Source organism: Fundulus heteroclitus, chromosome 19 (genome assembly GCF_011125445.2).
Source record: "Fundulus heteroclitus isolate FHET01 chromosome 19, MU-UCD_Fhet_4.1, whole genome shotgun sequence".
Taxonomy (NCBI): Eukaryota; Metazoa; Chordata; class Actinopteri; order Cyprinodontiformes; family Fundulidae; genus Fundulus; species Fundulus heteroclitus.
In genome coordinates, this window is record NC_046379.1 from 16,930,682 (window position 1) to 16,952,325 (window position 21,644).

General features: G+C 37.0%; 1 protein-coding gene across 1 annotated transcript; it reads right to left on the reverse strand.

Annotated features, from left to right (window-relative positions):
* Positions 1–11,287: 11,287 nt before the first annotated feature.
* On the reverse strand, positions 11,288–17,246 carry ccr6b (chemokine (C-C motif) receptor 6b). Its single transcript, XM_021311395.2, has 2 exons — positions 17,187–17,246; positions 11,288–12,555 (listed from the first exon to the last, which is right to left on the reverse strand). Exon 2 carries the CDS (start codon positions 12,544–12,546, stop codon positions 11,455–11,457), a length of 1,092 nt encoding a protein of 363 aa, XP_021167070.2. The 5' UTR covers positions 12,547–12,555; positions 17,187–17,246; the 3' UTR covers positions 11,288–11,454.
* Between the last annotated feature and the right edge of the window lie 4,398 nt (positions 17,247–21,644).

The following is a 21,644-nucleotide window of genomic DNA, read 5'->3' on the forward strand; positions in this document are numbered from 1 at the left end:
AGGCGGATGAAAGGGAGAGAATTGGAGCCCCGCCGAGGGGAAATAGGTTTAGCATTGCAGGGCACGGAGGACGGCAGCACAGAGTTGTGACCCTCAGCGGGTGGCAAATGTCATTAGATGGATTCCTGCTATTGTTTTTGCTTCAGAGACGTCCAAAGAAATGACATTTTTAGCGTGCAAGTGTTTGGATAAGCAGCTGATGAAAGGGTGTGACAGCCCAAGGAAGGTGGCATTGTTGTCGACTTGGAAAAATCACAGCGGATTTAATCACTGTGTAAACTCTGTAATATACTAAGGCTTCTTTTTTCAAATATTTTGTGTAAAAAAAAATGTTTCACAGGGAGTAAAGGAAAAAACACATAAAGGTTTCCCCAAGTGTAGATGTATCTACGGTAAAGGTAATAAAATGTACAGAAACTGGTGCTGATGGAACTTGGCATAGATTTTCTGGTGGTAAGGACCAGGGTGGGGGCATCTGCTCTCATGTTTGGGATCATCTCCAGACCTAATTCTTTAGACACCCCCAATGGTGTCTAAATTGTTGTACGTATTTTATTTTTGAGTTGCCATGTCACAGCAGGAGTTTTTGTGGAACACATTGGTTGTTTTGGTTTTTGAATTACTCAACTCAGCAACTACTGTCCAATGGGCACAAGCAGGATTGATAAAAGTTTAAAACAATTTTTTTTATCTTAACCTCTAGAAAACATTTAACATTTACTTCCTTTCATACCATACTATTTTTCCCCCTCACGTGTAGATTCCCAATACATAAATTGTTGTTGAGTGGTCCAGGTAATCATATTCTTAATTAACTTGATCCACATTTCTGGTAATGCTGCCTCTTATGACAAAGACAAAAGTATGAGACCCCACAAAATGGGAATAAGTGTAAACAATCAGCCAAGCCTGCAGGTGGATTTAGTCCGATACCGACGAGGTTATGTTTGGAATACTAAACTCGTAAATCAAATAATAACAGAATGGACACCCAGGACTATAAGGTGTAGTGATAGCAAAGTCTCCAGCTCCAATTTCAGTTCATAAGGTGAAGATTTATTTAGCGGACCAGTGAGGAGAAGTCACGAGAAAGAGAGGACGGATTTGAAAGGGGTCTGGGGAGAGCTCAGTCTGCTTTTAATATACTACAGTGTCAAATAACTGCTTGGGACAAAACTGTAATTCTAAACAATAAAATACTGCCAACATTCATACTGACATAATTTCTAATCCAGTTCTGTAGAGAATTTACTTTTTGTGGCTCCAAAACACATTGATATTTGTCATTTTATGTTAATTAAATGAGTGGCTGAAATAGTCTTTAAAAAGGTGTTGTCTACAATAAACTCTTTTGTTGGCCTAGTATATCTGAGAGAGTATGTGATTTCTGAAAAAAAAAAAAACTTTTATGTTCATTTAACTTCAACAGAAAAGTTAGCAAAAAAGGTGAACGACCAAAATCTTAGAATGTCCTGCTTTTAACCATTCCAGACTATAATATGTAATTTCTAACAAAATAAATAGCAATATATATACTTAGAATTTGTTTAACTATTTTAGCCTCTATTAATGCATGCATAAATTGCCCTACTCTCTTTGACCATGTGAGTCCTCTAACTTGAAACAATTAGAAATAGGATTAGCTTTTACTGGGTAAAACATGTAAATTACAATTAAAGTTTTTTTTTTTTAAAAAGATAATTTTTTTAATTAAATCCAGAACTGGCATTGATTTTTGCAATGCATGAATTAAAACATGTACAGGTTCAATGTTTAGGCAGTTTTAAACAGTAATACTGAATTACCAACTTGGAACCTCAAATCCTTCTGTTTAGCAAGAGTCCTCTGAAGTTTAAGAAATGGAAACTTCATCATGATTCAGTTGTGGGGAAACCTGACAAATAACATTAGCCTACTTTTCTATTACGTGTTTCCATTCTCTATGATGTATGGGGAAGTGGTGAGGAAAAGTGCAGTACCACTCCACTCCAGCGGTTGGTGGCAAGAACACAGCATATAGGTCAAACAGATGAGTCAGAGAAGTTGTATCTGCTGCTGCGGCTCATCCAGACTCCAGAGAAAACGGGGTGGAGAACGTTTGTTTCCTCAGCCAATGCGGGAGTGGTGTGGAGGATTTTTATGTACAATACCGCAGTCTTTTGATTGCAGCGAAATTACGCACAATATAGGCAGTGCACCGATTCAACTCTTCCTCCGCCTTCTCAACTCTACCCCGGATGAAAAGCAGAGAGCCAGTCTCGTTCGCACAGTCCATCAGGATTAGCCCTAAACCTAAAATATTTGCTTTTCAGCCGCGGCGAACAGACCAAGTCTGCGGACTATTTAGCCTTGCTGCACACAACCCTGCCCATTGAGCTAAGAGCCAGGGTTCTTGAAAAGTTCTACCCCCACACTAGGGCCTTTTTCCCATGAAAGTAAAGCCTAAGGAAAGTGAAATCCACCAAGTGGAAATGCTAGGTTTTTGAGGTCTAATGGAAAAGGGCATATAGATGCTACTGCTTGAGCACCATGATTTCAGCACCACCTTGCTCTGCTAGGCAGGATGTGTAACAGGAATGTAGGGCACCAACTGCAAGCATGACCACACATATCAGTCTGTATGAAGGTGTGGTTTGTTTTGGATTTCCTGCCCTGATGTTGCTCATAGTTTTTAAACCTGCGATGTCTCAGTGTTTGGGAATTCAATCTAAACATATAACAGGAGCGCTACATTTATTCCCTGGTTTCTTATCAGGTACTTTCTTATTTCTTATGGAAACAAAGACTTTTCCAACTGTTTGCCTACTTTCACTCCATAAACACAATATTCAAAATGTGAAGTTCATACACATAAGTGAGACATAGTTCAAGGGTTAATGTCTGTTAATTTTTATAAAGTGATTATAAAGTACAGCCAACAAAAAAAAAATTCAGTTTTCACAAGACTAGAACATTGCATGAGACCAATCACAGAAAGATTTTTTAATCAGAAATGTTGCTCCATAGCCACGTTATCACCTACCCAATCATGGTGAGGACTATTGATGTGACAGTTGACCAGCAGACTGTTATTGACACCATCTACAACTTAGTCAATGCTAAAGAACCTGGGATATTAGAGAAAGCCGAGTGGAAGGTTAAAATGTTCATGCAAAAAGAGCCTCTGTCAAGAGTCAGGAGTCAACCTCCAATTGTAGGGCATAACTCAACATTTCTGTATTAAAATCCATATTTTATTGATCCTGTGAAAAATTCTAATGTTGGGTTTTTTATTGGCTGTATGCAATTGTGACCAAAATTAATTGAAATATAGTACTATTTTTGTAACTGTTCTATATATATAATGAACTAACAAGAAGAGAACCCAATATTTGAGCCAGACACGGTGCGCTTATACGATTTATTTAGAATAAAACCTTCTGCAGAAGCAAGCAGCAGTCTGGCGATGCTGAGAGCATGATGGGCAGAGGCTAGAATCAGTTCCAGGGGACAAGCATGGGTCATACATAGGCAGGCAGAGACCCGCAGACAGATCCGATGGGCTTGGCGAGGTTCTTGGTCGAGATAACAGTTCCCGGAAAATAGAAGTTCAGCAATAATGCCCGACAGGGGCTTGGAAAGGCAGGAAAGTCCTTAGAATGTGGTTGTGGTCATGAACATGGAATCAGATAGAGGAAAACACTGGACATCTACTGGCACAATGCTTTCAATCATCTGGGACTGTTGGAGGCAGGAGGCAGGTATGTGAAGGCAGAGGAACAGGTGGAGGAGAGGAGCTGGACTGCACTGCAGATCAGATCATAGTTAATGACTGCATTGAGGGGAGGAACAGTAGGATGCACACAGTCTGTAAAATTCTAATAAAGAAAATGATGTGTATCCCATTGTTGATGGATTCACAAACAAGACAACACATGAGAAAACATTTCTTACCGGTATGTTATCCCTCTGTGAGCTAAATCAATGTTGAGCACACTACAGACCCTATATACAGTACTTGCTAAAAGAGGTAATTTAATCTTCATGAGGACTGACAGAGGCCCTTCCTGGGAAAATGAAGGACTGGCACATATGATAACTGAGTGTGTGACCAACCGAGAGGCCAACTGATCTGCCCGCATTCCTCCGTGAACATCAGTGGGGTACAGTGGGGTCTGACCCAGCGTGATAATCCGCTTTGCTGCCAGGCCCCCTAATCAGCTCTGTTCTAGATCTTAAAAGATTGATTCAAACACTGAACACCTGATGACTTATGAAAGGTCAACTAGACGCATATGGAAAAGGTATATATAAACTTTTTAAAGTTCCTTTCTATTTTACTTGAAACTTGTATGTAATGCAGCAGACATTAAAACCAGATGCAAGAATCTTGGTGAATTGGTACACAATGAAACTTAGTATGTGATTTGGGTAGTTATCAGTACTGTCAATATAGTATATGTCAATATTATTTTCACATACAATATTCTTAGCAGACAAACGAAGTATCAAATCTATATGACTGGCTAATCATCAGTGAAACTAAACTACAGGAAGAAACAGAAAATACTTGTGGTGTCCCAACTGTAAGACGTACATAAACTACAACCAGATCAGGGGATAAAATTACATGCAAATGCAAGAGTATACAAAAAGCAGGTGAAGGTTGATTGTTAAATTATTGCAAACTTTAGTATTTATGCCAAATATTTAAAAAGCATTTTATGTATTTCATGAAATACTATTAACTCAATTCAAGAAATACTTTTAATTTGGCACATGATTAACGCACAACATAAATGGCACATTGTCTTTCGAAATGAATGTCAATACATGGTTGTTTTTCCACATAACTCGAGTTCATTATAGAGACGCTTGTGCAACTAAACATCGGTTCTTTTGTGATTTTCATCAAAATACATAAATGCTGATAACAGGTGTTGCACAATGCTTCGCATAATAACATATACATTTCCTTCACTGACATGCAATTTCATTTGTAACATTAATACGTGCTTAGAAAGTTTCCGTATCAGCTCAGGAACCCAAAATGAGCTCCCTTTTTCAATCGTTTACAGTAACGCGTGTTCAGTAGCCGACATTCAATCGAGCTGGACAGTGGACATTGTATGTACATGCATGGTCTAACTATCTGAGTTGCATTTATAGCCTCGTGAAAGCCTGTGGGAAAGTGGATGGCTGACATATAGAAGATGTACTGTGAAGATCTTTTTTGAATGTATGAAAAAGATACAAAACATGTATGGAAAACATATGTTAACATATGATTTACTTTTATACAACATACATAGTTTTCACATATTTCTTACAAAACTCATTATATCATACTATTTAAAAATAAATGCAAAAGTGGCCACTTTTAAGAGTACATCATATAAGCCTCAAATGATGAGCAATATATGAAACAAAGTGAAGATGACTGAATGCTTAATTATTTTATATGTTTTTTTATTTATTTTCCATATGGGGATACATTACTAAAATCTCAAGCTAAACCTTAAATAAAACTGTACTGCTGGATATCTGAACAAAGCTAAAGCAAAGATATTGCAGTGCTCAAGGCAAAACTGTGACATTTCCTTATTATTTTTGACTTACACTTCATAGGAAAGGTAATCAGGGCCAAAAATGGCAGAGAACGCTCACTGCAATGATAATCTGACCATGAAAATAAAAACCTCATAGGAGTCTGTTTACATCCCCATGTCACTACCTCATGCTTGTTGCTTTATTACAGTTAGGAATACCACCAAGAAACATTTATACATGGGAAGAAACGGATGCAAATCATTCATTACGTTAAAGCTTGTCACACTGCTTCTTTGGTAAACTTGGTTATATGAATCTTATATTTTATGATCCTATATAAGGTGATCAGATTTCTCAAATTAAATCCGGGGACACATTTTTTTTTCTTTTTACCATAATAGCTGTTATTGCACGCAACATTTAACTGTCATTAATTAGACGTTGAAATCAGGGACATCTCCAGGGACGGCTTTAGCTGGGGACAGGCCGCCCAAAACAGTGACTGTCCCCAGAAACTGGTGACGTCTGGTCACTCTAAACTTATACCCCTGTTACACTATTGTGTATCTGCCTTGAGTTTCAGTTTGGTAAGAATCTTCTTTGCCCTTTGTCCTGAGTAAAGAAGTTACGTCGGCTTCAAATGCATCTAGCATATTCAATTTAATCACAAGCTGGAAAAAGGTTTCCAATATTTCTTTAGAACTCAAACTAATTTTATACTATACTATCCAGGTGTCATTTTTTTTCCATCCTTAAATATGAAAAACTAAAATTCACAGTTAATGTTATGTAACCCGTCTTGTCACCGTTCCACACAGTACATTTCTTAACAAAGTAGGCGGGGCATCAAAAGCAGCGCATTCTTCAGATACGTGAAAGAACATGATGTGTCCTCACGCTTAGACCCATATTACACATGTTTTCCATATAGTGTGAGAGCAGCTTTAGTTTGCAAGCTTCCAAAGTAGGAAAATAATGGAAATGTTGGTCTTCCGTTTAACTGTCCCTAGGTAGCAAAGTAATGGTCCCATTTGAGTTCGGACAACAGCTTTTTCCATTACAAAATGTTGGCAACATCTGTGCTTTGTTAATGGTGCTGTTGAGGAATGTTAGGTTGACACTGAGTAAGTATCAGACAGCTAAACACTACAGCTTATAAAAAATGTATCATCGTTACCTTTACCTGTCATTTCATTTCTCAATGAAAACTACAAAGCTAGCAAAGTAGTGCAGCAATAGAGACAATATATATATATATATATATATATATATATATATATATATATATATATATATATATATATATATATTGACTTATATATATATATATATAATACATATATATATATATATATATATATTGACTTATATTTATTATATATCGTATTACCTTGTGTGGAATGTTGTAAATATATATGTAAAAATGTGTGTATTCTGGAGCATGTAACAAAAGTAATTTCCCTCTGGGATTATTAAAGTATGTCTGATTCTGATTCTGAACACCTTTACTTTAATTCCTTTCCTATGAGGGTATCGAGGACAGCCTTGTTGCAAAATGTATGTAAAACTGGAAGAAGGTTTACTGGAATAAGTCTGGGGCTATGGGAGCTTTAAATTAGCAAAGAAAATCATATTTTGCAGGTTTCTTTAAGATAAGATAGGATAAGAAATTCCTTTATTGTCCCCCAATGGGGAAATTCTGGTGTGACGTCTTCTGATGAAAATTGAGTATGATATTTTATCTTAGACAGTACTGCTTTATTAACAATAAATTACAATAGTACATATGAATTAGTAAGAAACTCATTGTAAAATGATCCAGTTCAACATTGTAAAAATGTTGAACTGGATCGATCAAAGTTGATGTTCAGCTGTTGCATTTGGTGTATATAGTCTCATCCTTTTGACCTGGGGTTAGGTAATTTAGTTAGAACAAAACACAACTTAAATATACTGTCTTCGCCTGGTTTATTATCTTTCTGGAGACTGGCTTAAATGCATGTGTTATAAATTGTAAATATCACCTAAAATTACAACTGGAAAAATCTGGAGATGCCGCGATTATTGCCCAAATTGGAAGGAAACGATCTGTGGACGAAAATTGCCATGGAAGAGGGTCGATTTAGTGCTTGGTGAGCCATTTCTGTGTTGATTTAAACAAGATTTATGGATAATTATCCTGAAGAAACATCCAGTGGTGAGCAGTTTTTAATTTCCTGCCAGAAATAATATCCCGATATTTTCAAGAGTTGACAATTCCACCATACAATAGGCATGCAGTAATTTATCACATATTCATCCTCAGGTTCTCACCTTTGAAGAAAGTGAAAAATAAAAATCTAACATATTACAAATGGCCAAAAAAGCATTCTTTAGAAACAGTTTATTCTAAATAAAATGAAAATAATTGCCATGGACATTAAATGCAGCTCTCCGAGGGCCTCCAGTGGAGGAAGAAAGTATTTTACTCCGTTTTCTTTTCACCTTCTAAGAATTAATTTCCAATCATTTAAAATGCTGCATTGCTCACAAAGATTGTGGTTATGCTTTAAGGAAGCTGCATCATAAACATAAAGACAACGAGTATGGGGTGGTGGGTGGAAGCAAAGTGCCAACCGCAGGCGTGTGTGGTTAAGTGAAAGTACTGACATGTGCCCAAAGTGTTCCAGAAATAAAACCTACAATGGCAGCATTGCGGTATGCTAATGGAAAGCTGAATTGAGTTATGATTCCATCCTTCTATGCTTTAGTCTTCTTCATGAAAGCTTTTAAATCCTCCCACAACCTCGGCATGAGGCATGAGGCAAAGGTGCACTGTAGGCCTATCACACAGAGATAAGATTACCCTGTGAGAAAGTCAAGACCTGGAACTACGCTTGGCCTTACTTCTGCTTTCTCTCAGGTCTCTGCTGTCAGAATGTTTAACCGTGTTGTATTTAGGACATCAGATAACAGTTATTTTGAATAATTCCCACAAGGTCTTGTTTCATATTTATTCTTCCATTGTCTTTGTAGATTAAATCTTTGTCTTATTGTTTTCAGTTAGTTCTGTGGACAGGTTTTAACTATTTAATACTTTAAAGCCACGGTGAAAATATTTGTTATCAGATTTGGATGTTTTTTTAAATGTCTAACTGATTTGTTTTTTAAAGTAAAAACTCTATTAAACATTGCTTGTTTGCACACTTTTTTTGTACAATAACTGATTACAGGATTTTGTAGGTATGTAAAAAGGCACATTTTGTGTGTGTGTCATCAAAACACATGGCACATTTATTTATTTTAATTTTTTTTCACATTGTGTTTTTTTTATTTTATTGTGTTAACATATAATATATTGAGTCACACATTGACCATCTTTTACCCCTGCCCCCCCCCCCCATTGCCTCCCCCCATATATTTCTCTTTACTAGTAAATACTGTATATTTCTGTGTGTATCTCTCTCTCTCTCTCTCTCTCTCTCTCTCTCTCTCTCTATATATATATATATATATATATATATATATATATATATATATATATATATATATATATATATATATATTAAAAAAGATAAAAGAGATTATATATATGTGTGTACTTAGATACTCATTGAAGTACAGTAAACTAATCCAAAACTTAATTGAAAAATAAAATAGAGTGCAGTTACTTAAATAACTAAAACTATGCACAAATGGAAATCAGTTCGAAGCCAGGAGTGAAAAATAATTATAATAGTAATTACACTTTGCTCTTCAGCCCTTCAGCCACTATGTCCTATTGGTTTTACTCTTTAATTATCTACATCTACTGTTTTCAAATGCTCAATCATATTACCTCATATTCCCTCAAATTTCTCTGGTCATAGTTTTTTTTTTTTTAGATTATACATTATTTTCTCACTGGGGATGCAGAAAGTTAGCTAAGCCAAATAGAGGGTAGAGGCGTTTCCTTGCTTTTCTATTTAAGAGCTCTGCATTCATTGGCTATTGTCAACGCTATTCTGATAAACATGACTTTGCTGCTCTATGTGACATAGGCCAGCCTCCCATTTTCTCCTGGCCTTAAGCACTTCTTCTTCCAACAGACCGTTAACATCGTTTCACATGTGAGATTTAAATCCCTTGAGTTCCTATTTGCCATTCAGTACACTATCCAAGGCTTGTGTTTTGACGGATAAAAGTCTGCCTCACTGTGGATATAATGCCTAAGTCACAGGAATTTGAAAAAATTCTTTTGGTCAAAGCTATATTTATCTGCAAGATTATCAAATAACTCTAAGGCTCCATCTTTGTACAAATCCCCAAATGTTTTGATACTTCCTGTAAACCATACCTGAGTGATAGTATCTCTTACACCTTTGGGCAGAAGTGGGTTTACACGTGGCATATTTAAAGAGCTTTTATTACGTTTACCTTTTTTCATTTGCCTTGTCATTGCAAAAGTGTAAACATGTGTAGATGTGCAACATTTTTTTCTCAATACTGCAGGCTTGAAGGCAGTTTGTAAACTACAGCAATAATTTTTTTGGACATTTACATTCAAATTAGATTTATTTAAATCATACTCATTTTTTTAAAGATAATGTTTATTCATACGAATATATTACAATATTACAAATATAGAGAAGTAAACAAAACAAAAACATTGACTGAAACAATATTGTAGACAAAAGGTTGCCCTTCACATGTTACAAACACAAGAATGAAATGAGTAAATGCTTCACAAACAAGCAGTGCTTATATATGCTCTTTATGTGGTATCTAGAAATGTTAAAATATAGCATTAATAATGTTATTAACTACCTTTAGTAGACAAATGTCATAATTTTGTGAGTTTGTAGAAAATCTAAGGAATCGTCAACGTGATTGAATGTTATCAGGCAGCTTTTAGCTTATTTTTGGAACATAAGTAAAACCCAAATAGAAACTGTTGGTAATTGTGAGATACGATAATAACCACTGTTGTTTGTTGCAGTTTTCTCAACAGAACAGCTTCCGTGTATTTACATTAAAGTTAGATTTATCTTCTATGCTGTTGCATGAATTCAGAATTCAGTAGTTTGCTCCACTTGCTGGACTCGATCGATGGAGTCGGCATCCCCAACCAATGCACCTTTAGTGTTGCAACACATCGTCTGAGAAACAGCAACGAACTTAACAACAGTCCCTTGTAAAACTAACATTCTCAATTTGGGGTGTTTTAAATGTCAACCTTTTTCTACACCTGGGTTTCTGGCTGACCGCACTGATGACTTAATTCCTTTTCTACAAACTCACTGTGGTATGAAATCTGTCTGCTACAGGCACCAGAACCACTACTGACATTAACTTCTCAAAATCTGACTTCAAAAACACATCGTTTTAATGACGCTACTATGGTCTAATCTGGCTTGTTTGCATTTCTTTGCTCTGATAAAGACAATTACCTTTCTGCTTGTGAGCCCAATGATACAAAATGATAATACTATCAATTATCACAATCGATTTTAGGTATAACACACTTTACATCTACATGGTGAGTCCTGTGAATGTGAAGAAGGTTGGTGTTGGGGGAGCGGAGCGTGAGCAAGGGTTCCATCATACAAAAAGTGGGACCCATCACTGTGCTACATGTAGTTGGTATCTTAATATCAAATTTATATCCTAAGAGCTACATAAGGGGCTTAACTGGCTCTGCTGGTATGGTTTAGGCCCCACACAAGAGCCCCAGTGTGAGCTCAGGCCCACTTATCATTTCATCTAGCCTGAGCAGAATCCTCATGGGACCCACATTCACATGTTGGCTGTCTGTTTGTTTAAAATGACGTTGTCATACACAAAATAATCAGATAAAATCACTTTAGGATAAACGGATTAATTATTTTGATTATGTTGACACATGTGGAGCGGCACTAAACTAACAGGAGTTGAGAAATGAGAGGTCGCTTGAGGACCGCACGGCTGTCAGGCGCTGAAGGATGACATGTTGTTCGATCCCTCCGAGGTCTTCAGGCCAGAAATGCAAATCTCGGACGAGCGAGCAGTGTAGATATACTTTTTGCCAAAGCACCAAAGGTCAGACAATATTTGCCTGAAGTGGCTCCTGAACTTCACACCGATAAACGCATAGAGGATGGGATTGAGGCAGCAGTGGAGGTAGGCTATACTCCTGGAAGTGGCCAGGACCATGAGCTTGGTCTTTTCCGCCTCGCAGCTTCTCTCTGTAAAAAGGGACGACGTGTGGATCAGGAGGACCACGTTGTAGGGCAGATGGCACACGATGAAGATCGCGACCACTGCCCAAACCACCCGGATGGCCTTGTGCCTCTGTTGGCTGTGGGTTCTCAGCAAGGTGCATATGATGCACGAGTAGCAGAAAACCATGACCAACAGAGGCAGAAGGAAGCCGACGGCCATCTGCAGGCTCGGCACCATCACCTTCATTAGCTTTGCGGTCGCTTTGTCTTCGAAAGAGAGCTCGCACGTCACGGCGGAAGTCTCCTCCATCAAATCGTATTCGTCAAAGAGCTTAGTGTAGATGAGCGTGGGCAGAGTCAAGAACAGAGCAAACACCCAAACTGCTGAGCAGATCAGGCGACCGTACTTGACAGCGCTTGAGCGAGAGCCAAAGGAGCGCCTGGCCTGAACGATGGCGACGTATCGATCGCCGCTGATGCAGGCGAGCAGCAGCATGCCGCTGTACAGGTTGATACTGTAGGCTGAGCGCAGCATCTTACAGGCCACGGACCCCATGGGCCACCCGTTCAGCTCATTGTGGGCGATGAGAGGCAAAGCCCCCACGAAGATCAGGTCGGCCACAGCCACGTTGAACAGATAAACATCCGTCATCGTCTTGGTCCTCTTGTAGAAACCGTAGGTGATCATCACGAGAACGTTGCCGATCAGCCCGAAGGCGCAGATGACGGAGTGGATGTAGGTTTGGGAGAGGACCTGTGCAGGGGTGGGGCTGAGGCTGCAGAGCTCATCTGAGTCGTTTGTCCAGTTTGTGTCATTTGGTGTCCAGGTTGGGTCATAGTCGGAGGTGTCATTATCCATGTTGTTGATCTGAAGAGAAAAAGACCAAAAATGGCATTCCACGTGTTAAGTTTTAGTGGCTATGAATAGTGACCTGCAAAATGAATTACAAACCTCTGTGGATTTTATTCAGATTTTAAATTAGACACCAACACAAAGCAATGCATAGTTGTAAACTGGAAGGACAAGGACTGATGATTTTCAATTTTAAGTACATTATTTAGATTTATATCCTGCCCCTTTACACTGAAACCCCTAAATAAAATCCTGTATAATAAAATACATGATAAAATATTATAAAATAGTAAACAGGCTCCCCTTGTGTGCGATTTAATATCAGTAAAAATTCAGCTGCTCTTTAGAAGCCTCAGAGATTTGTTTAAGAACATTAATGAACAACAACAACAACATCATTATAATAAAAAAATAAACAAAGAACAGACCAGAGATGCCAATCGTGGAGTTGTTTAGAAAATTAAAGCTGAATAAGGTTATAAAACAGTAACCAAAGTGGTAAAAATCTAATTTTAGACAGTTCAGTCCATCATCCAAAGGTAGAGTTTAGGACATGAACCTACCAAGACACAGCTGTCCTCCTAAACTATCATCCAGTCCGTTATTCAGAGAAGCAGCCAAGAGGCCCATGGTAGCTCTGGAGGAGCTGCAGGGATCAACAATCCATTTCGGAGAATCTTGATAGTTATACATGCATAATGCACGAATGTGGGCTTTATGGCAGCAAGACAAGAAGAAAGCTATTGTTGAAATCAAATCATAAGAAATCGATTTTAAAGTTTACTCCATAGTATGTAGGGGACAAAACAAAGAAGAAGATGCTCTAGGCCAAAAAGTAACTTTTTGACCAGCATTGTCTTTATGGAGGACGACTATGACTATACATCACCCTTAACACACCCATAGTAGTGGTGGCTGCACCATGCTGTGGGGAGGTCTTCAGCTGGAACGAGAAAAGTGCTCAGAGGTGACAGGAATATGGACGGGGCTAGGTACCAGACAATACTGGAGGAAAATGTGTCAGAGGCTGCAAAAGACTTGAGACCGGGGACGAGGTTCGCCCTCCGGCAGGGCAATGAGCCAAAACATACAGTAAGAGTAGAAAAGTGTAGATGAAAACTTACTGGTCCATCACTTAATGCGGCGATAACATACAACAACCTGACAATATGTCTTTTTTTTTTTTACTGTTTGCTTTTGCTCTTTCATTCTTAAATCTAAACTAACAGTTGATGCTAGGACCAAATATATGATCATTCAGGTTTTTCATATCTATGCATGTTTGATTGTTTTGCTTTTTTTGTTAACAGACGATATCTAAATAGTCTTTCTTTCGGAGAAAACAACAACAAGGTCAGCAAGTCTCTGAAGAAAATCAGGTAAGCTTGTGCAGAGATCGTGGTTTGACGACACCCACATGCACTTTCTAAATCCTCATCAGTTCTTTTCTGTTTTTCATCTGTGTACTAGATAGAAATAACCAACACCCTAGTTCTGCTCTTCCCTTCTCTGTCAATGACCCAATTCTGGCCCAATAAGACATTCAGGACTGCACACAGAGGTAGGCAGCAGGTTGTCAAACTCCCCGCTTCATCTGATCTCAGAAAATGATAACAAAGTTTATCTGATGGGATCTCAGATGTTTTCCGGTAAGTTTATCAATCTATGTGATGTGTAGGTAGATCAGTAACTCGAGGCAAACTGCAGATCAGCATCTTTTCAGGTCTAAAGGGCAAGTCCGCTAAGTTTCATGGCCCAGGGGGTTGCAGGATATTTTGGAAAAGTGTGAAAACCACCAGAGCTGAGATACTGCGTTGACTAGGGTGTCGCTACATGTTTCTTTTTGTTCTCGTTCTGCTTGAACTTTGATCTGGTTTTGGTATTTGTAAAACAAGTATTTTTCCCACAGCTCAACTGTTTTTGCCAAAATGACATTGTACATTTAATATTTAATATTTTACAGTGTTTTTTTTCTTCTAAAATCCTGATTCATTCAGGATCATAATAAACCACATTATAATTTACAAACAAAATGGCAATAATGGTATGAAGCCTACTTGGTAAGCTTTGCTTTCAATTTAAGATGGATATGTTGCATTTATCCTCATTGTGTCATTACCAATCCAACATATTTTTTTCGAGAAATTTTTCTAGAAACTTGATCTTTGTAATCAAATTATAGAAATGAGATAAAACTATTTTCAAGGATATAACTTATTGAGATGAACCTGTATATTTTTAAATCAAAATCCATCTCTGAACCTGCTTCTTGTTTAATAAAACTGAACTGAACTGTGAACTGTGAAATAAATGATACTTTTAATGCAGAAGTCAATGTCTTTCTATTGTATTTATCATTATAAGGGACACTTTAATTTCACAGGCTTTGCTGATTTTAAACTGAAATCCTGAGAGGTTTCTTCTTTTATAAACTAGACAGAATACTTTTCAGCAATTCTGGCATTCTGAGAAGAAATTATTGTTATTTAAATCTCTCTATATAATTGACTTTGCCAATCATCAGCTCATGGCCTACAGTGGCTCTCAAAGGTTTACTCACCTCTGTTAAAGTGGAAGGTATCAGTGGTGTAAAATAATTAGACCTTCATAAGAAGGTCTTATTCACCTAATTCACAGTCAAGTGCTTCAGCAAAATATAAACTTTGTTGAAGCACTTTGTGATTCATTTTCAGCTTTCAGTCTGTGAGCGTCCCACGCCTTGACTTTGTAATGTTTACCCACTCTGTCTCGTAAAACAAATCCATCAGCTCATGAGAACATAATTTCTTCATATTCTTTTTTCAGGCATCCTCACAGATCTTCTGTCAAAGTTTGCCCTGGACTCGGATTCGGCCTTGAAAAAACTTACTTTTTCCCTTCATGAACACATTCCCTTGTTGACTTGGAGCCAAGCTTGGTCTTACGGCGATGGTGAAACACAGCTTTCTAGCAAAGTTTTAGGTCAAAACTGCCATTTTGACCAGATTTTATTTCCACTCACCTCGGCGGAAAACCCAGTTTTATCTAATGAAAAGTAATCTAAACTCATGATGCTCCCGCTGCTATGTTTCAGTGTAGAAATAATGATCAATTACCAGCTTTTTTAAGAGAGTACTTTAAGCACCCACAGGACCAAAGTGCTGTTCACAAAATAAATAAACAGCAGTCACATGCTGTCATGACAAGTCAATATTACAAACTATAAGACCTTAAATAAATAAAACAGCCCTAAATGATAAATAAATGATAATATGAACATTGGCAAAGGACTTTGTTAATAATCTTTGTGAATGTGTTTCAGTTTAAGTTTGTATTCAGGCCACCATAACACGTTCTACTACGTGGTTGTTATCAGATTCTAGCAAAGCCTGGATGTTCTCTGTGGAAGAAAACCTTTCTGTTATAAAGTCCTACATCTTAGTACAGACACATGGATAATCAGGAGATTTATTATTATTATTATTATTATTATTATTATTATTATTATTATTATTATTATTATTATTATTATTATTATTATTATTATTATTTGTAAAGTGATTTTGTTTTGATGCTTTATCACATCTCTGCACACAATGGATTTAACTCAAAGTAGCAAATTTGCAAATGTCATGAAACATTCCACAAGGTAGGTTTAACTTTATGTCTGGAAAATCTAATTAAATATAATTGTTGTAAAAGTTCAGAGAGGAGCAGCTATTAAACTGAAACTGAATCAAAAAGGGCTTCATCATAGTGTGCAACCAGGTTCTAGCATTCGTTATTTTACACATCTAAGAGATTTGTTTGTTTTTTCATTTTGAATTAAGGTTTAAGGTTCATCAAGGTTTAATTTTTACATCACAAAAAGATGGGTGTACACACTGAGAGTTACTAAGACCTACATGAAGGTAAACGAGCTACTTGCACGACATCAAATCTTTTGTTGTAGTTTTAATATACTAAATGTAAATCAATGAAAGTATTGTTGGTGCAGACCGCTGGTTAATGCAGTCTTAATTTTTTTAAACCTTTTTTTTAGTAGCATCTGAATAATGTTTTTTTTAAATCTATGTTTTGGGGAAGAGACCTGATAAGATAAAACATCTCTAATTTCAGGACTTTCACTTCTCAATTGACGTTTTCACAACACGAAAAAGGACCACGGCTTAAAGCAAGTCTGAGGAACTAGAGGTCATTAGAGGTTATTTTTTATATATATACCACATCTATAGGTGAAACTAAAAGGAGAACCATACACATGTGTATATTTTTTTAAAGATCACCAAATTTCATAAGTTTATAAGTTTAAACTTATAAGTTTGATAAGGTTCTCCAAATGCTGTTTTTTGACAGAACTTCCAGATTTGCTAAAGGGTTCCTGTTTTATTGTTTTTAAGAATTTTGTTTCAGCAAAGTAAAATGTAGATAAATTTGAAAAAAAAATGTAATCTCAGCAAATGCATGCATTTAGAATGTGCAAAAATATTGATTTTGTCAAACCTGTTTACCTAAATAAACACTTCATTGAATAAAAAAACTTAATTTAAATTAAATGTTATACGTATACGCCAGATTTTCTTAATTTACCATAAAGACTCTAGCATGAAATAAAAAGTCTAACCCACACTTTTAAAATAAGAGGTTTGTCATTTTTGAGAACACACCTTGTAAAATGATGTTGATCCTCAAGGTTCAATGCCGTGTCTTCACAAGAAAGCTTTTAAAAAAGGATGCTGCAGGTGCTGAAACAGCTGCTGGTAAAGACTACTTTCAACCAAGAAGTAGCTTAATGTCAAAGATATCCGAGCCCAGAGAAAAACTTTTCTGAAAATCAAAAGAAGCTGAAACTAAAACCGCATTCTTACCGCCCCTGCGTCTGTCTAACTGAACTGCTTCACTGATCTTGCAGCTTTTCTTCTCAAACTCTAGCTGCTGCCACCAAATGCCTTATCTGATGGCACCAATCACAAAACAGCATTTTGTGTTATTCTGCATTCAGGGAGGACACCCCTGTTAGTGTGTTCCCAGTGCGCATTTCATTTCTTAAAATAGCTCAGTTTATCATCGATTAAACATGCTGTCTTCTCACAGATACAATATAGAAGAGGCTACAAGATGAATTGTTTGAAAATACATGCAACAAAATAAATTTGACATACGGGGGCAAAGGGTTGCGGCCTCTGCTCAACCTCATTTTCAGTCTTCAAAGGTATTTCCCCACACATGCAAAAAGAGCCTTTTTTTCTCAAACTGCTGTCTTGATTTTCTGTAGATTTATTTTGTGTGTTGAAGTTAGTTTAATATTTTGGAATTCCAATAACATTTGTATTCATACAATATTTCTTTATGTCTCCAGTCTTGACAATCAACTAGTTTAAAGGCTTGAGGGCTTAAAGAAAACATGAAAGATTTATAGAATTGTTGCTTTTGGAACAACCCATGTTATTCTTGAGTTTCCTCATCCTGACCGACAGATAGCGCTGCCCTTTTAACTATACATAGGAAAATGTGTGTTTATGTCAAAGTTTTTTTTTTAATTATGGATTATATTTCTGATTGGCCTGTTGACAAGATGGTCACAGCAGATGTCTGTCGCAACCCAAGTAATCCAAGGTATGTGTAATGAAGTGGAGTAACAGGGAACAAGTACTAAACACAAATGTATTTATTACCCAGTAGCAAGGTTTTGGTTATGAATACAAGCTGTATGAAGGATCTAGATTCTCCTGTGAGGAGAAACTATTTGCTTGTTGGTATGGACCTGGGGTGATGTACGGTGTTGTTCCTTCTCTAAACATGGAGTGTATAGATGTGATCAGAGGAAATTCTCCAAATGTGCTGCAGCACGCTTTGACCTTTAACCTTTTTCATTCTCCAGTTGTGTCTTGTGCCCCAATGATTCGCATGTCTGCAATGAGACGTCTTGTCTGTAATCAATCAAACCACTATTTTAGCAATAATAAAGGGTCTTTGCATTGACCCATGATGAGAACTTACACAAAACGGCAATTGAGCAATCAAACACTGTTTTACAGGCCATCATTTAGGACTGAGTCAGTTATATACTTTCTTTTGATATCTTTTTCATTCTTATTCTGTCATTTGACATTATTACACATGGGCCTATTTGTTTTGTTTTCTTCATATGTGTGGGATATTTGTGTTGTTATCAACATATGGGGTTAAATTCATCTTAATAGCCCCATTAGGAAAATACTAACAGAGAGGAATATCACATTTTCCTGTTTCCACTGTATCTCTTTACATCTCAACAAACAAAGAAAATAAATATATTATTACTGGATCATTCAGACAATGGAAAAAAATGTGTCTTTAAATAGCTGATCCGGAGGAAATACAGCACAAAAATACTGTGAAAATCCAATTTAGGACTTATTTTCTTGCAAATAAGAATGCTATAGATATATTGCACTTTGTCAAGCTTTACATAATTGTTATGTATAACATATCTTCATTCTGATATAACAGAAAAATATAATTAATAAATTTTTGCATCAGATTGAACATTTGGTAACAAAATGTTCAAAGTTTAAAAACAATATGTCTCTTACTGCACTAAATCATGACACGCGTGAGTTATCCCCTGCAGGTCTGGAGCTTGGACTCTTCCTCCACATGAGCAAGAGGTGGTTAAAGTGTTTTAAGCATCTGACTAAAAGCTTCGCTATAGAAGTGTTCTCAACAAATCCACATAGGATGAGATTCCAGGGCAGACTCAGACTTCCCTTCAGAACGGAAGAGAATCAGACGAGGGTCTCGCTGGGGAGGATGGATAGCATCTTACAACTTCATAACTTATCTCTGATTATATTAACACTTTCATGTAATACATTTCTCAGAAATGTCATTAATATCTTCTCCCATATTTTTTTCTATCTATAATGTTTTGTTTCTCTTGCCATTCACTACCTCTAGATGTCCTCAGTAACCTTTACGTTTTCTGCAATTTCCCTGATTCCCCCAAAGCACCTGTTACTCATCAGTCACCCGCAGCCACATCAGCAATCTCTCTGAATGAGTACTACTTGGCTTCCTTTTGTCAAATCCTTAATGTTTGCTTGGCTTTTGTTTCTGCTTCCATTTAAACTTTGTTTTTGATTTGTTTTCTTCTTGGATTTTAATCTTTGGTTTTGAGATTTGTGTTGTTGTTTTTTTTCTTTGGGAAAATATTCTACACCAACCTCTCATTCTTTTGTCAATTACTGCCTCCAACTACTGATCTAATATTTGTGCTCCTCCCTACATGTGTCTCTAATATTTTTTTCTTTTGTTTATATATTTTCTAATATTAAAAATATTTTATTTAGAATATTTACATATGGAAGTGAATATAATTCCATGTGAACCCATGTGTGAACCAAAATACAGCTTGTATTGCAGTTGCTTTATTTTGGGAGTAATAAAATGGGGTTATGAATTGCTTTGTATATTAATTTCCTTCAAAATACTGTACCTCTTTTTCCTTAGAGAAAACTACATGAACTTTGACGTTTTCCCACAAACAACACATGTGGATATGATTAGCTATAGTCATATCCACATGTGTTGTTTGTGTAACATGCATAACATGCAGTGAATGTTAAAAACACATGTCACCCACATTCATCCATCCATCCATTGTTTTTCTGCTTATTTTTATGTGGATGTCACAAACATGTGAAAACCCGTCCCATTCACCAGCGTACTCATTGTAACTCATCACACACATCAACTTCAAGAGTATATTTCTATGAATTTTCTGTTAATTTTGATGATCATGTCTTACATCTAAAGAAAAACCCAAATTGTTGCTAAAACAAATTGTTACTAACTTAGACTAATGCGGTTGGTTAAAAGTTGTCCAGTGGGACAGCCACTGACATCCACAAAACGTCATCGCTATAGAAGCTGGCTTTGCACAGAGTACTGTATCCAAGCATATTGGAAAGTTGAGTGGAAGGAAAAAGTGTGGTCAAAAGATGTGAACTGAAATTGGTGTCAGTGCTTCAAGAGCAATCAGTTGAACTCATTGTGTTAAGCCACTGCTGGACCAGGGATAACATCAATAGTGTTAGGAAGAAAAACATGAACTATTGTTTAGCGATCCAAAGTCTTCTCTTCATATGAAAGTCAATTTGTATTGCAGATGTCAGATTCTGCAGGATCAGTGGACAGCCACATTCCAAGTTGATTGAATTCCAGTGTGAAGTTTCCACAGTAACTTATGATTTGGAGAGCCATGATATCTGCTGCTGTGGGTTTGCCGTGTTTTATCATGTCCAACGTCAGCACAGCTGTCTACCAGGGACTTTTTTTTTGCACCTTAAGGTTCCCTCTACTGAAGCTTAATGGGAATGCTAATTTCATTTACCAGCAAGACATGGCTCTTGCAGACATTGCCATGACTGCCTTGATGAGAGCATCACTGTGCTTGAACAGACAGCAAACTCAGCTGACCAGTGGACCAAGATAAGACACAAGACCCAACAATACAGGTGGGATGAAGGCCACTGTGACATCAACGCAGGTTTCCCAAAAAAAAATATCATAGGTTGATTGTCACCGCACACTGATGCACTAATTCATGCAAAAAGAGTCCGGCGGTGTATTGAGTACATATACTGTACTGTAAATCATCAAAGTTACAAGAAATAATTGCTTCAAATAGACTATTAAAATCTTTGTGAATGGAACGAATGAGTGTTGCTTTTTAGCTACAACTACGCACATTTATTAAGTAGCTTTTCGATGATATTCAAAATTATCGAGATGTTCCATCGCCTGTATGAAAATGCAGGCTCCAGTGCGTCTCCTTCAGGTATACAGCATGACTTGATTAGGTAAACATTAACAAACAAAAAAAGTGGAGCGAAAATAGTGCGCTAAATCCCTAAAGTTATAGTAAGTAATTTGTAGTATATAAGTAATATCAGGATAGCATAAAGTTTTTTCTTTAGAAATAGGAAGTTGTGTCGCATCTTTTAATGAATCTTTAAATCCTCGCCGCTTCTTCTTCACCTGTTGGCGCGCGCCGCCAGCTTGGTGGGCGGGTCCCGGGCGCTCGCGCCAACCCGCTCTGCAGGTTATCCCGGTGAGTCAGTCCTTCGGGCCGCTTTAAGACA

What these genes read in the sequence shown, in the direction of transcription:
- ccr6b (XM_021311395.2), bottom strand. Translation starts at nt 12,546, where the DNA reads ATGGATAATGACACCTCCGACTATGACCCAACCTGGACACCAAATGAC.